Raw genomic sequence first — 16,815 nt, 5'->3', positions numbered from 1 at the left:
GGGGGGGCCTCTGTATACTGTACCATGGGGGGGGGGCTCTGTATACTGTACCATGGGGGGGCTCTGTATACTGTACCATGGGGGGGGCCTCTGTATACTGTACCATGGGGGGGGGCTCTGTATACTGTACCATGGGGGGGCCTCTGTATACTGTACCATGGGGGGGGCTCTGTATACTGTACCATGGGGGGGGGCCTCTGTATACTGTACCATGGGGGGGCCTCTGTATACTGTACCATGGGGGGGGCCTCTGTATACTGTACCATGGGGGGGCCTCTGTATACTGTACCATGGGGGGGGGGGCTCTGTATACTGTACCATGGGGGGGGGCTCTGTATACTGTACCATGGGGGGGGGGGGCTCTGTATACTGTACCATGGGGGGGCCTCTGTATACTGTACCATGGGGGGGGCCTCTGTATACTGTACCATGGGGGGGGCCTCTGTATACTGTACCATGGGGGGGCCTCTGTATACTGTACCATGGGGGGGGCCTCTGTATACTGTACCATGGGGGGGGCCTCTGTATACTGTACCATGGGGGGGCCTCTGTATACTGTACCATGGGGGGGCCTCTGTATACTGTACCATGGGGGGGCCTCTGTATACTGTACCATGGGGGGGCCTCTGTATACTGTACCATGGGGGGGGGGGGCTCTGTATACTGTACCATGGGGGGGGCTCTGTATACTGTACCATGGGGGGGGCTCTGTATACTGTACCATGGGGGGGCCTCTGTATACTGTACCATGGGGGGGGCCTCTGTATACTGTACCATGGGGGGGCCTCTGTATACTGTACCATGGGGGGGGCCTCTGTATACTGTACCATGGGGGGGCTCTGTATACTGTACCATGGGGGGGGCCTCTGTATACTGTACCATGGGGGGGGGCCTCTGTATACTGTACCATGGGGGGGCCTCTGTATACTGTTCCATGGGGGGCTCTGTATACTGTACCATGGGGGGGCCTCTGTATACTGTACCATGGGGGGGGCCTCTGTATACTGTACCATGGGGGGGCCTCTGTATACTGTACCGTGGGGGGGCCTCTGTATACTGTACCGTGGGGGGGGCCTCTGTATACTGTACCATGGGGGGGCTCTGTATACTGTACCATGGGGGGGGCCTCTGTATACTGTACCATGGCACATGATTCCTATAAATGCGGTGTTATTGGTAATTTGTGTCTCCTCTGACTTGTCTTTGTTTATCGCAGGGATACGCTTGGTAAATGTCACTTTCTGAGGGTGGAGATCACGTTGCAGGGCGCCACGTACCGTATCTCATTCGGTAACACTGATCAGCTGCCTCCGCCGTTTCGCGTGGATAATTTCTCAAAGGTAATAATTTTAGATACATTCCATATATAGATCGATATAACAGTTAGTTTATAAAAAAAGGTGATAAAGACGACAAAGGTACAAACATCGCTAAGATATAAATACAAATGCACAGGTTATATACCCTCGTGGACATTAAACTGGGAGGAGAAGGTGTCTTCTGTATATCTATAGGTAGAACACAAAGTGCAGCAAAATAGAAGATGTATTAGATCAGCCACGTAGATACATTTCTATTGTTGATGTTTTTAGGGGATTTATTAGATCAGCCACGTAGATACATTTCTATTGTTGATGTTTTTAGGGGATTTATTAGATCAGCCACGTAGATACATTTCTATTGTTGGTGATGGTTTTAGGGGATGTATTAGATCAGTCACTTAGATACATTTCTATTGTTGATGTTTTTAGGGGATGTATTAGATCAGCCACGTAGATACATTTCTATTGTTGTGCTCGATTTTAGAGGATGTGTTAGATCAGCAACGTAGATACATTTCTATTGTTGGTGATGTTTTATGGGGATGTATTAGATCAGCCACGTAGATACATTTCTATTGTTGGTGATGGTTTTAGGGGATGTATTAGATCAGCCACGTAGATACATTTCTATTGTTGATGTTTTTAGGGGATGTATTAGATCAGTCACGTAGATACATTTCTATTGTTGTGCTCAGTTTTAGAGGATGTGTTAGATCAGCCACGTAGATACATTTCTATTGTTGATGTTTTTAGGGGATGTATTAGATCAGCCACGTAGATACATTTATATTGTTGTGCTCGGTTTTAGAGGATGTATTAGATCAGCCACGTAGATACATTTCTATTGTTGATGTTTTTAGGGGATTTATTAGATTAGCCACGTAGATACATTTATATTGTTGTGCTCGGTTTTAGAGGATGTATTAGATTAGCCACGTAGATACATTTCTATTGTTGTGCTCAGTTTTAGGGGATGTATTAGATTAGCCACGTAGATACATTTCTATTGTTGTGCTCGGTTTGGGGGGATGTATTAGATCAGCCACGTAGATACATTTCTATTGTTGGTGATGGTTTTAGAGGATGTATTAGATCAGTCACGTAGATACATTTCTATTGTTGGTGATGGTTTTAGGGGATGTATTAGATCAGCCACGTAGATACATTTCTATTGTTGATGTTTTTAGGGGATGTATTAGATCAGCCACGTAGATGCATTTCTATTGTTGTGCTCGGTTTTAGAGGATGTATTAGATCAGCCACGTAGATACATTTCTATTGTTGATGTTTTTAGGGGATGTATTAGATTAGCCACGTAGATACATTTCTATTGTTGGTGATGGTTTTAGGGGATGTATTAGATCAGCCACGTAGATACATTTCTATTTTTGATGTTTTTAGGGGATGTATTAGATCAGTCACTTAGATACATTTCTATTGTTGATGTTTTTAGGGGATGTATTAGATCAGCCACGTAGATACATTTCTATTGTTGTGCTCGATTTTAGAGGATGTGTTAGATCAGCCACGTAGATACATTTCTATTGTTGGTGATGGTTTTAGGGGATGTATTAGATCAGCCACGTAGATACATTTCTATTGTTGATGTTTTTAGGGGATGTATTAGATCAGTCACGTAGATACATTTCTATTGTTGTGCTCAGTTTTAGAGGATGTGTTAGATCAGCCACGTAGATACATTTCTATTGTTGATGTTTTTAGGGGATGTATTAGATCAGCCACGTAGATACATTTATATTGTTGTGCTCGGTTTTAGAGGATGTATTAGATCAGCCACGTAGATACATTTCTATTGTTGATGTTTTTAGGGGATTTATTAGATTAGCCACGTAGATACATTTATATTGTTGTGCTCGGTTTTAGAGGATGTATTAGATTAGCCACGTAGATACATTTCTATTGTTGTGCTCAGTTTTAGGGGATGTATTAGATTAGCCACGTAGATACATTTCTATTGTTGTGCTCGGTTTGGGGGGATGTATTAGATCAGCCACGTAGATACATTTCTATTGTTGGTGATGGTTTTAGAGGATGTATTAGATCAGTCACGTAGATACATTTCTATTGTTGGTGATGGTTTTAGGGGATGTATTAGATCAGCCACGTAGATACATTTCTATTGTTGATGTTTTTAGGGGATGTATTAGATCAGCCACGTAGATGCATTTCTATTGTTGTGCTCGGTTTTAGAGGATGTATTAGATCAGCCACGTAGATACATTTCTATTGTTGATGTTTTTAGGGGATGTATTAGATTAGCCACGTAGATACATTTCTATTGTTGTGCTCAGTTTTAGGGGATGTATTAGATCAGCCACGTAGATACATTTCTATTGCTGGTGATGGTTTTAGGGGATGTATTAGATCAGCCACGTAGATACATTTCTGTTGTTGTGCTCGGTTTTAGGGGATGTATTAGATTAGCCACGTAGATACATTTCTATTGTTGTGATCTGTTTTAGAGGATGTATTAGATCAGCCACGTAGATACATTTCTATTGTTGGTGATTTTTTTAGGGGATATATTAGATCAGCCACGTAGATACATTTCTATTGTTGTGCTCGGTTTTAGGGGATGTATTAGATCAGCCACGTAGATACATTTCTATTGTTGTGCTCGGTTTTAGGGGATGTATTAGATCAGCCACATAGATACATTTCTATTGTTGTGCTCGGTTTGGGGGGATATATTAGATCAGCCACGTAAATACATTTCTATTGTTGTGCTCGGTTTTAGGGGATGTATTAGATCAGCCACATAGATACATTTCTATTGTTGTGCTCGGTGTGGGGGGATATATTAGATCAGCCACGTAGATACATTTCTATTGTTGGTGATGGTTTTAGAGGATGTATTAGATCAGCCACGTAGATACATTTCTATTGTTGGTGATGGTTTTAGAGGATGTATTAGATCAGCCACGTAGATACATTTCTATTGTTGTGCTCGGTTTTAGGGGATGTATTAGATTAGCCACGTAGATACATTTCTATTGTTGTGCTCGGTTTTAGAGGATGTGTTAGATCAGCCACATAGATAAATTTCAATTGTTGTGCTCAGTTTTAGGGGATGTATTAGATTAGCCACGTAGATACATTTCTATTGTTGTGCTCGGTTTGGGGGGATGTATTAGATCAGCCACGTAGATACGTTTCTATTGTTGGTGATGTTTTTAGGGGATGTATTAGATCAGCCACGTAGATAAATTTCTATTGTTGTGCTCAGTTTTAGGGGATGTATTAGATCAGCCACGTAGATACATTTCTATTGTTGTGCTCGGTTTTAGGGGATGTATTAGATCAGCCACGTAGATACATTTCTATTGTTGTGCTCGGTTTTAGAGGATGTATTAGATCAGCCACGTAGATACATTTCTATTGTTGATGTTTTTAGGGGATGTATTAGATCAGCCACGTAGATGCATTTCTATTGTTGTGCTCGGTTTTAGAGGATGTATTAGATCAGCCACGTAGATACATTTCTATTGTTGATGTTTTTAGGGGATGTATTAGATCAGCCACGTAGATGCATTTCTATTGTTGTGCTCGGTTTTAGAGGATGTATTAGATCAGCCACGTAGATACATTTCTATTGTTGATGTTTTTAGGGGATGTATTAGATCAGCCACGTAGATGCATTTCTATTGTTGTGCTCGGTTTTAGAGGATGTATTAGATCAGCCACGTAGATACATTTCTATTGTTGGTGATGTTTTTAGGGGATGTATTAGATCAGTCACGTAGATACATTTCTATTGTTGGTGATGGTTTTAGAGGATGTATTAGATCAGCCACGTAGATACATTTCTATTGTTGATGTTTTTAGGGGATGTATTAGATCAGCCACGTAGATGCATTTCTATTGTTGTGCTCGGTTTTAGAGGATGTATTAGATCAGTCACATAGATACATTTCTATTGTTGTGCTCGGTTTTAGGGGATGTATTAGATCAGCCACGTAGATACATTTCTATTGTTGTGCTCAGTTTTAGGGGGTGTATTAGATCAGCCACGTAGATACATTTCTATTGTTGGTGATGGTTTTAGGGGATGTATTAGATCAGCCACGTAGATACATTTCTATTGTTGTGCTCGGTTTTAGAGGATGTATTAGATCAGCCACGTAGATACATTTCTATTGTTGTGCTCGGTTTGGGGGGATATATAAGATCAGCCACGTAAATACATTTGTATTGTTGTGCTCGGTTTTAGGGGATGTATTAGATCAGCCCCATAGATACATTTCTATTGTTGTGCTCGCTTTTAGAGGATGTATTAGATCAGCCACATAGATACATTTGTATTGTTGTGCTCAGTTTTAGGGGATGTATTAGATCAGCCACGTAGATACATTTCTATTGTTGTGCTCAGTTTTAGGGGATGTATTAGATCAGCCACGTAGATACATTTCTATTGTTGTGCTCGGTTTTAGAGGATGTATTAGATCAGCCACGTAGATACATTTCAATTGTTGGTGATGTTTTTAGGGGATGTATTAGATCAGCCACGTAGATACATTTCTATTGTTGTGCTCGGTTTGGGGGGATGTATTAGATCAGCCACGTAGATACATTTCTATTATTGGTGATGTTTTTAGGGGATGTATTAGATCAGTCACATAGATACATTTCTATTGTTGATGTTTTTAGGGGATGTATTAGATCAGTCACGTAGATACATTTCTATTGTTGATGTTTTTAGGGGATGTATTAGATCAGTCACATAGATACATTTCTATTGTTGTGCTCGGTTTTAGGGGATGTATTAGATCAGCCACGCAGATACATTTCTATTGTTGTGCTCGGTTTTAGAGGATGTATTAGATCAGCCACGTAGATACATTTCTATTGTTGATGTTTTTAGGGGATGTATTAGATCAGTCACATAGATACATTTCTATTGTTGTGCTCGGTTTTAGGGGATGTATTAGATCAGCCACGTAGATACATTTCTATTGTTGATGTTTTTAGGGGATGTATTAGATCAGCCACGTAGATACATTTCTATTGTTGTGCTCGGTTTTAGAGGATGTATTAGATCAGCCACATAGATACATTTCTATTGTTGTGCTCGGTTTGGGGGGATATATTAGATCAGCCACGTAAATACATTTGTATTGTTGTGATCGGTTTTAGGGGATGTATTAGATCAGCCCCATAGATACATTTCTATTGTTGTGCTCGGTTTTAGAGGATGTATTAGATCAGCCACGTAGATACATTTCGATTGTTGGTGATGTTTTTAGGGGATGTATTAGATCAGCCACGTAGATACATTTCTATTGTTGGTGATGTTTTTAGGGGATGTATTAGATCAGCCACGTAGATACATTTCTATTGTTGTGCTCGGTTTTAGGGGATGTATTAGATTAGCCACGTAGATACATTTCTATTGTTGTGCTCGGTTTTAGGGGATGTATTAGATTAGCCACGTAGATACATTTCTATTGTTGTGCTCGGTTTTAGAGGATGTATTAGATCAGCCACGTAGATACATTTCGATTGTTGGTGATGTTTTTAGGGGATGTATTAGATCAGCCACGTAGATACATTTCTATTGTTGGTGATGTTTTTAGGGGATGTATTAGATCAGCCACGTAGATACATTTCTATTGTTGTGCTCAGTTTTAGGGGATGTATTAGATCAGCCACGTAGATACATTTCTATTGTTGGTGATGGTTTTAGAGGATGTATTAGATTAGCCACGTAGATACATTTCTATTGTTGGTGATGTTTTTAGGAGATGTATTAGATCAGCCACGTAGATACATTTCTATTGTTGTGCTCGGTTTTAGGGGATGTATTAGATCAGCCACGTAGATACATTTCTATTGTTGATGTTTTTAGGGGATGTATTAGATCAGCCACGTAGATACATTTCTATTGTTGTGCTCGGTTTTAGAGGATGTATTAGATCAGCAACGTAGATACATTTCTATTGTTGATGTTTTTAGGGGATGTATTAGATCAGCCACGTAGATACATTTCTATTGTTGTGCTCAGTTTTAGGGGATGTATTAGATCAGCCACGTAGATACATTTCTATTGTTGTGCTCGGTTTGGGGAGATGTATTAGATCAGCCACATAGATACATTTCTATTGTTGGTGATGTTTTTAGGGGATGTATTAGATCAGCCACGTAGATACATTTCTATTGTTGGTGATGTTTTTATTGGATGTATTAGATCAGCCACGTAGATACATTTCTATTGTTGTGCTCGGTTTGGGGGGATGTATTAGATCAGCCACGTAGATACATTTCTATTGTTGTGCTCGGTTTGGGGGGATGTATTAGATCAGCCACGTAGATACATTTCTATTGTTGTGCTCGGTTTGGGGGGATGTATTAGATCAGCCACGTAGATACATTTCTATTGTTGTGCTCGGTTTGGGGGGATGTATTAGATCAGCCACGTAGATACATTTCTATTGTTGGTGATGTTTTTAGGGGATGTATTAGATCAGCCACGTAGATACATTTCTATTGTTGGTGATGGTTTTAGAGGATGTATTAGATTAGCCACGTAGATACATTTCTATTGTTGGTGATGTTTTTAGGGGATGTATTAGATCAGCCACGTAGATACATTTCTATTGTTGTGCTCGGTTTTAGGGGATGTATTAGATCAGCCACGTAGATACATTTCGATTGTTGGTGATGTTTTTAGGGGATGTATTAGATCAGCCACGTAGATACATTTCTATTGTTGGGGATGTTTTTAGGGGATGTATTAGATTAGCCACGTAGATACATTTCTATTGTTGGTGATGTTTTTAGGGGATGTATTAGATCAGCCATGTAGATACATTTCTATTGTTGTGCTCGGTTTTAGGGGATGTATTAGATTAGCCACGTAGATACATTTCTATTGTTGATGTTTTTAGGGGATGTATTAGATCAGCCACGTAGATACATTTCTATTGTTGTGCTCGGTTTTAGGGGATGTATTAGATCAGCCACGTAGATACATTTCGATTGTTGGTGATGTTTTTAGGGGATGTATTAGATCAGCCACGTAGATACATTTCTATTGTTGGGGATGTTTTTAGGGGATGTATTAGATTAGCCACGTAGATACATTTCTATTGTTGGTGATGTTTTTAGGGGATGTATTAGATCAGCCATGTAGATACATTTCTATTGTTGTGCTCGGTTTTAGGGGATGTATTAGATTAGCCACGTAGATACATTTCTATTGTTGATGTTTTTAGGGGATGTATTAGATCAGCCACGTAGATACATTTCTATTGTTGTGCTCGTTTTTAGGGGATGTATTAGATTAGCCACGTAGATACATTTCTATTGTTGTGCTCGGTTTTAGAGGATGTGTTAGATCAGCCACGTAGATAAATTTATATTGTTGTGCTCGGTTTTAGGGGATGTATTAGATTAGCCACGTAGATACATTTATATTGTTGTGCTCGGTTTGGGGGGATGTATTAGATCAGCCACGTAGATACATTTCTATTGTTGGTGATGTTTTTAGGGGATGTATTAGATCAGCCACGTAGATAAATTTCTATTGTTGTGCTCAGTTTTAGGTGATGTATTAGATCAGCCACATAGATACATTTCTATTGTTGTGCTCGATTTTAGGGGATGTATTAGATCAGCCACGTAGATACATTTCTATTGTTGTGCTCGGTTTTAGAGGATGTATTAGATCATCCACGTAGATACATTTCTATTGGTGATGTTTTATGGGGATGTATTAGATCAGTCACGTAGATACATTTCTATTGTTGGTGATGGTTTTAGAGGATGTATTAGATCAGCCACGTAGATACATTTCTATTGCTAATGTTTTTAGGGGATGTATTAGATCAGCCACGTAGATGCATTTCTATTGTTGATGTTTTTAGGGGATGTATTAGATCAGCCACGTAGATACATTTCTATTGTTGTGCTCAGTTTTAGGGGATGTATTAGATCAGCCACGTAGATACATTTCTATTGTTGATGTTTTTAGGGGATGTATTAGATCAGCCACGTAGATACATTTCTATTGTTGTGCTCAGTTTTAGGGGATGTATTAGATTAGCCACGTAGATACATTTATATTGTTGTGCTCGGTTTGGGGGGATGTATTAGATCAGCCACGTAGATACATTTCTATTGTTGGTGATGTTTTTAGGGGATGTATTAGATCAGCCACGTAGATAAATTTCTATTGTTGTGCTCAGTTTTAGGGGATGTATTAGATCAGCCACATAGATACATTTCTATTGTTGTGCTCGGTTTTAGAGGATGTATTAGATCAGCCACGTAGATACATTTCGATTGTTGGTGATGTTTTTAGGGGATGTATTAGATCAGCCACGTAGATACATTTCGATTGTTGGTGATGTTTTTAGGGGATGTATTAGATCAGCCACGTAGATACATTTCTATTGTTGTGCTCAGTTTTAGGGGATGTATTAGATCAGCCACGTAGATACATTTCTATTATTGGTGATGTTTTTAGAGGATGTGTTAGATCAGCCACGTAGATACATTTCTATTATTGGTGATGTTTTTAGAGGATGTATTAGGTCAGCCACGTAGATACATTTCTATTGTTGGTGATGTTTTTAGGGGATGCATTAGATCAGCCACGTAGATACATTTCTATTGTTGGTGATGTTTTTAGGGGATGTATTAGATCAGCCACGTAGATACATTTCTATTGTTGGTGATGGTTTTAGAGGATGTATTAGATTAGCCACGTAGATACATTTCTATTGTTGGTGATGTTTTTAGGGGATGTATTAGATCAGCCACGTAGATACATTTCTATTGTTGTGCTCGGTTTTAGGGGATGTATTAGATCAGCCACGTAGATACATTTCGATTGTTGGTGATGTTTTTAGGGGATGTATTAGATCAGCCACGTAGATACATTTCTATTGTTGGGGATGTTTTTAGGGGATGTATTAGATTAGCCACGTAGATACATTTCTATTGTTGGTGATGTTTTTAGGGGATGTATTAGATCAGCCATGTAGATACATTTCTATTGTTGTGCTCGGTTTTAGGGGATGTATTAGATTAGCCACGTAGATACATTTCTATTGTTGTGCTCGGTTTTAGGGGATGTATTAGATTAGCCACGTAGATACATTTCTATTGTTGATGTTTTTAGGGGATGTATTAGATCAGCCACGTAGATACATTTCTATTGTTGTGCTCGGTTTTAGAGGATGTATTAGATCAGCAACGTAGATACATTTCTATTGTTGATGTTTTTAGGGGATGTATTAGATCAGCCACGTAGATACATTTCTATTGTTGTGCTCAGTTTTAGGGGATGTATTAGATTAGCCACGTAGATACATTTATATTGTTGTGCTCGGTTTGGGGGGATGTATTAGATCAGCCACGTAGATACATTTCTATTGTTGGTGATGTTTTTAGGGGATGTATTAGATCAGCCACGTAGATAAATTTCTATTGTTGTGCTCGGTTTTAGAGGATGTATTAGATCAGTCACATAGATACATTTCTATTGTTGTGCTCGGTTTTAGGGGATGTATTAGATCAGCCACGTAGATACATTTCTATTGTTGTGCTCAGTTTTAGGGGGTGTATTAGATCAGCCACGTAGATACATTTCTATTGGTGATGGTTTTAGGGGATGTATTAGATCAGCCACGTAGATACATTTCTATTGTTGTGCTCGGTTTTAGAGGATGTATTAGATCAGCCACGTAGATACATTTCTATTGTTGTGCTCGGTTTGGGGGGATATATAAGATCAGCCACGTAAATACATTTGTATTGTTGTGCTCGGTTTTAGGGGATGTATTAGATCAGCCCCATAGATACATTTCTATTGTTGTGCTCGCTTTTAGAGGATGTATTAGATCAGCCACATAGATACATTTGTATTGTTGTGCTCAGTTTTAGGGGATGTATTAGATCAGCCACGTAGATACATTTCTATTGTTGTGCTCAGTTTTAGGGGATGTATTAGATCAGCCACGTAGATACATTTCTATTGTTGTGCTCGGTTTTAGAGGATGTATTAGATCAGCCACGTAGATACATTTCAATTGTTGGTGATGTTTTTAGGGGATGTATTAGATCAGCCACGTAGATACATTTCTATTGTTGTGCTCGGTTTGGGGGGATGTATTAGATCAGCCACGTAGATACATTTCTATTATTGGTGATGTTTTTAGGGGATGTATTAGATCAGTCACATAGATACATTTCTATTGTTGATGTTTTTAGGGGATGTATTAGATCAGTCACGTAGATACATTTCTATTGTTGATGTTTTTAGGGGATGTATTAGATCAGTCACATAGATACATTTCTATTGTTGTGCTCGGTTTTAGGGGATGTATTAGATCAGCCACGTAGATACATTTCTATTGTTGTGCTCGGTTTTAGAGGATGTATTAGATCAGCCACATAGATACATTTCTATTGTTGATGTTTTTAGGGGATGTATTAGATCAACCACATAGATACATTTCTATTGTTGATGTTTTTAGGGGATGTATTAGATCAGCCACGTAGATACATTTCTATTGTTGTGCTCGGTTTTAGGGGATGTATTAGATCAGTCACATAGATACATTTATATTGTTGTGCTCGGTTTTAGAGGATGTATTAGATCAGCCACGTAGATACATTTCTATTGTTGATGTTTTTAGGGGATGTATTAGATCAGCCACGTAGATACATTTCTATTGTTGATGTTTTTAGGGGATGTATTAGATCAGTCACATAGATACATTTCTATTGTTGTGCTCGGTTTTAGGGGATGTATTAGATCAGCCACGTAGATACATTTCTATTGTTGATGTTTTTAGGGGATGTATTAGATCAGCCACGTAGATACATTTCTATTGTTGTGCTCGGTTTTAGAGGATGTATTAGATCAGCCACATAGATACATTTCTATTGTTGTGCTCGGTTTGGGGGGATATATTAGATCAGCCACGTAAATACATTTGTATTGTTGTGATCGGTTTTAGGGGATGTATTAGATCAGCCCCATAGATACATTTCTATTGTTGTGCTCGGTTTTAGAGGATGTATTAGATCAGCCACGTAGATACATTTCGATTGTTGGTGATGTTTTTAGGGGATGTATTAGATCAGCCACGTAGATACATTTCTATTGTTGGTGATGTTTTTAGGGGATGTATTAGATCAGCCACGTAGATACATTTCTATTGTTGTGCTCGGTTTTAGGGGATGTATTAGATTAGCCACGTAGATACATTTCTATTGTTGTGCTCGGTTTTAGGGGATGTATTAGATTAGCCACGTAGATACATTTCTATTGTTGTGCTCGGTTTTAGTGGATGTATTAGATCAGCCACGTAGATACATTTCGATTGTTGGTGATGTTTTTAGGGGATGTATTAGATCAGCCACGTAGATACATTTCTATTGTTGGTGATGTTTTTAGGGGATGTATTAGATCAGCCACGTAGATACATTTCTATTGTTGTGCTCAGTTTTAGGGGATGTATTAGATCAGCCACGTAGATACATTTCTATTGTTGGTGATGGTTTTAGAGGATGTATTAGATTAGCCACGTAGATACATTTCTATTGTTGGTGATGTTTTTAGGAGATGTATTAGATCAGCCACGTAGATACATTTCTATTGTTGTGCTCGGTTTTAGGGGATGTATTAGATCAGCCACGTAGATACATTTCTATTGTTGATGTTTTTAGGGGATGTATTAGATCAGCCACGTAGATACATTTCTATTGTTGTGCTCGGTTTTAGAGGATGTATTAGATCAGCAACGTAGATACATTTCTATTGTTGATGTTTTTAGGGGATGTATTAGATCAGCCACGTAGATACATTTCTATTGTTGTGCTCAGTTTTAGGGGATGTATTAGATTAGCCACGTAGATACATTTCTATTGTTGTGCTCGGTTTTAGAGGATGTATTAGATCAGTCACGTAGATACATTTCTATTGTTGTGCTCGGTTTAGGGGGATATATTAGATCAGCCACGTAAATACATTTGTATTGTTGTGCTCGGTTTTAGGGGATGTATTAGATCAGCCACGTAGATACATTTCTATTGTTGTGCTCAGTTTTAGGGGATGTATTAGATCAGCCACGTAGATACATTTCTATTGTTGGTGATGTTTTTAGGGGATGTATTAGATCAGCCACGTAGATACATTTCTATTGTTGTGCTCAGTTTTAGGGGATGTATTAGATTAGCCACGTAGATACATTTCTATTGTTGGTGATGGTTTTAGGGGATGTATTAGATCAGCCACATATATACATTTCTATTGTTGTGCTCAGTTTTAGGGGATGTATTAGATCAGCCACGTAGATACATTTCTATTGTTGTGCTCGGTTTGGGGAGATGTATTAGATCAGCCACATAGATACATTTCTATTGTTGGTGATGTTTTTAGGGGATGTATTAGATCAGCCACGTAGATACATTTCTATTGTTGTGCTCGGTTTGGGGGGATGTATTAGATCAGCCACGTAGATACATTTCTATTGTTGTGCTCGGTTTGGGGGGATGTATTAGATCAGCCACGTAGATACATTTCTATTGTTGTGCTCGGTTTGGGGGGATGTATTAGATCAGCCACGTAGATACATTTCTATTGTTGTGCTCGGTTTGGGGGGATGTATTAGATCAGCCACGTAGATACATTTCTATTGTTGGTGATGTTTTTAGGGGATGTATTAGATCAGCCACGTAGATACATTTCTATTGTTGGTGATGGTTTTAGAGGATGTATTAGATTAGCCACGTAGATACATTTCTATTGTTGGTGATGTTTTTAGGGGATGTATTAGATCAGCCACGTAGATACATTTCTATTGTTGTGCTCGGTTTTAGGGGATGTATTAGATCAGCCACGTAGATACATTTCGATTGTTGGTGATGTTTTTAGGGGATGTATTAGATCAGCCACGTAGATACATTTCTATTGTTGGGGATGTTTTTAGGGGATGTATTAGATTAGCCACGTAGATACATTTCTATTGTTGGTGATGTTTTTAGGGGATGTATTAGATCAGCCATGTAGATACATTTCTATTGTTGTGCTCGGTTTTAGGGGATGTATTAGATTAGCCACGTAGATACATTTCTATTGTTGATGTTTTTAGGGGATGTATTAGATCAGCCACGTAGATACATTTCTATTGTTGTGCTCGTTTTTAGGGGATGTATTAGATTAGCCACGTAGATACATTTCTATTGTTGTGCTCGGTTTTAGAGGATGTGTTAGATCAGCCACGTAGATAAATTTATATTGTTGTGCTCGGTTTTAGGGGATGTATTAGATTAGCCACGTAGATACATTTATATTGTTGTGCTCGGTTTGGGGGGATGTATTAGATCAGCCACGTAGATACATTTCTATTGTTGGTGATGTTTTTAGGGGATGTATTAGATCAGCCACGTAGATAAATTTCTATTGTTGTGCTCAGTTTTAGGGGATGTATTAGATCAGCCACATAGATACATTTCTATTGTTGTGCTCGATTTTAGGGGATGTATTAGATCAGCCACGTAGATACATTTCTATTGTTGTGCTCGGTTTTAGAGGATGTATTAGATCAGCCACGTAGATACATTTCTATTGGTGATGTTTTATGGGGATGTATTAGATCAGTCACGTAGATACATTTCTATTGTTGGTGATGGTTTTAGAGGATGTATTAGATCAGCCACGTAGATACATTTCTATTGCCAATGTTTTTAGGGGATGTATTAGATCAGCCACGTAGATGCATTTCTATTGTTGATGTTTTTAGGGGATGTATTAGATCAGCCACGTAGATACATTTCTATTGTTGTGCTCAGTTTTAGGGGATGTATTAGATCAGCCACGTAGATACATTTCTATTGTTGATGTTTTTAGGGGATGTATTAGATCAGCCACGTAGATACATTTCTATTGTTGTGCTCAGTTTTAGGGGATGTATTAGATTAGCCACGTAGATACATTTATATTGTTGTGCTCGGTTTGGGGGGATGTATTAGATCAGCCACGTAGATACATTTCTATTGTTGGTGATGTTTTTAGGGGATGTATTAGATCAGCCACGTAGATAAATTTCTATTGTTGTGCTCAGTTTTAGGGGATGTATTAGATCAGCCACATAGATACATTTCTATTGTTGTGCTCGGTTTTAGAGGATGTATTAGATCAGCCACGTAGATACATTTCGATTGTTGGTGATGTTTTTAGGGGATGTATTAGATCAGCCACGTAGATACATTTCGATTGTTGGTGATGTTTTTAGGGGATGTATTAGATCAGCCACGTAGATACATTTCTATTGTTGTGCTCAGTTTTAGGGGATGTATTAGATCAGCCACGTAGATACATTTCTATTATTGGTGATGTTTTTAGAGGATGTGTTAGATCAGCCACGTAGATACATTTCTATTATTGGTGATGTTTTTAGAGGATGTATTAGGTCAGCCACGTAGATACATTTCTATTGTTGGTGATGTTTTTAGGGGATGCATTAGATCAGCCACGTAGATACATTTCTATTGTTGGTGATGTTTTTAGGGGATGTATTAGATCAGCCACGTAGATACATTTCTATTGTTGGTGATGGTTTTAGAGGATGTATTAGATTAGCCACGTAGATACATTTCTATTGTTGGTGATGTTTTTAGGGGATGTATTAGATCAGCCACGTAGATACATTTCTATTGTTGTGCTCGGTTTTAGGGGATGTATTAGATCAGCCACGTAGATACATTTCGATTGTTGGTGATGTTTTTAGGGGATGTATTAGATCAGCCACGTAGATACATTTCTATTGTTGGGGATGTTTTTAGGGGATGTATTAGATTAGCCACGTAGATACATTTCTATTGTTGGTGATGTTTTTAGGGGATGTATTAGATCAGCCATGTAGATACATTTCTATTGTTGTGCTCGGTTTTAGGGGATGTATTAGATTAGCCACGTAGATACATTTCTATTGTTGTGCTCGGTTTTAGGGGATGTATTAGATTAGCCACGTAGATACATTTCTATTGTTGATGTTTTTAGGGGATGTATTAGATCAGCCACGTAGATACATTTCTATTGTTGTGCTCGGTTTTAGAGGATGTATTAGATCAGCAACGTAGATACATTTCTATTGTTGATGTTTTTAGGGGATGTATTAGATCAGCCACGTAGATACATTTCTATTGTTGTGCTCAGTTTTAGGGGATGTATTAGATTAGCCACGTAGATACATTTATATTGTTGTGCTCGGTTTGGGGGGATGTATTAGATCAGCCACGTAGATACATTTCTATTGTTGGTGATGTTTTTAGGGGATGTATTAGATCAGCCACGTAGATAAATTTCTATTGTTGTGCTCGGTTTTAGAGGATGTATTAGATCAGTCACATAGATACATTTCTATTGTTGTGCTCGGTTTTAGGGGATGTATTAGATCAGCCACGTAGATACATTTCTATTGTTGTGCTCAGTTTTAGGGGGTGTATTAGATCAGCCACGTAG

The 16,815-nt window shown here is 38.6% G+C and overlaps 1 protein-coding gene across 1 annotated transcript in view; it reads left to right on the top strand.

Annotated features, from left to right (window-relative positions):
• The window catches only part of LOC130344335 (intermembrane lipid transfer protein VPS13D-like), a gene marked incomplete at its 5' end in the record, with an annotated part of 160,395 nt that overhangs the window by 105,603 nt on the left and 37,977 nt on the right, over positions 1 to 16,815 (top strand). The window contains one exon of the mRNA XM_056554422.1: positions 1,217 to 1,340. Coding sequence (XP_056410397.1) covers positions 1,217 to 1,340 — 124 coding nt within the window. The remainder of the gene's footprint in view (positions 1 to 1,216; positions 1,341 to 16,815) is intronic.

This window comes from Hyla sarda, unplaced genomic scaffold (genome assembly GCF_029499605.1).
Source record: "Hyla sarda isolate aHylSar1 unplaced genomic scaffold, aHylSar1.hap1 scaffold_713, whole genome shotgun sequence".
Lineage (NCBI taxonomy): Eukaryota > Metazoa > Chordata > Amphibia > Anura > Hylidae > Hyla > Hyla sarda.
Note: the sequence above shows the minus strand (reverse complement) of the source record. Positions and strands in the feature narration are given on the sequence as shown.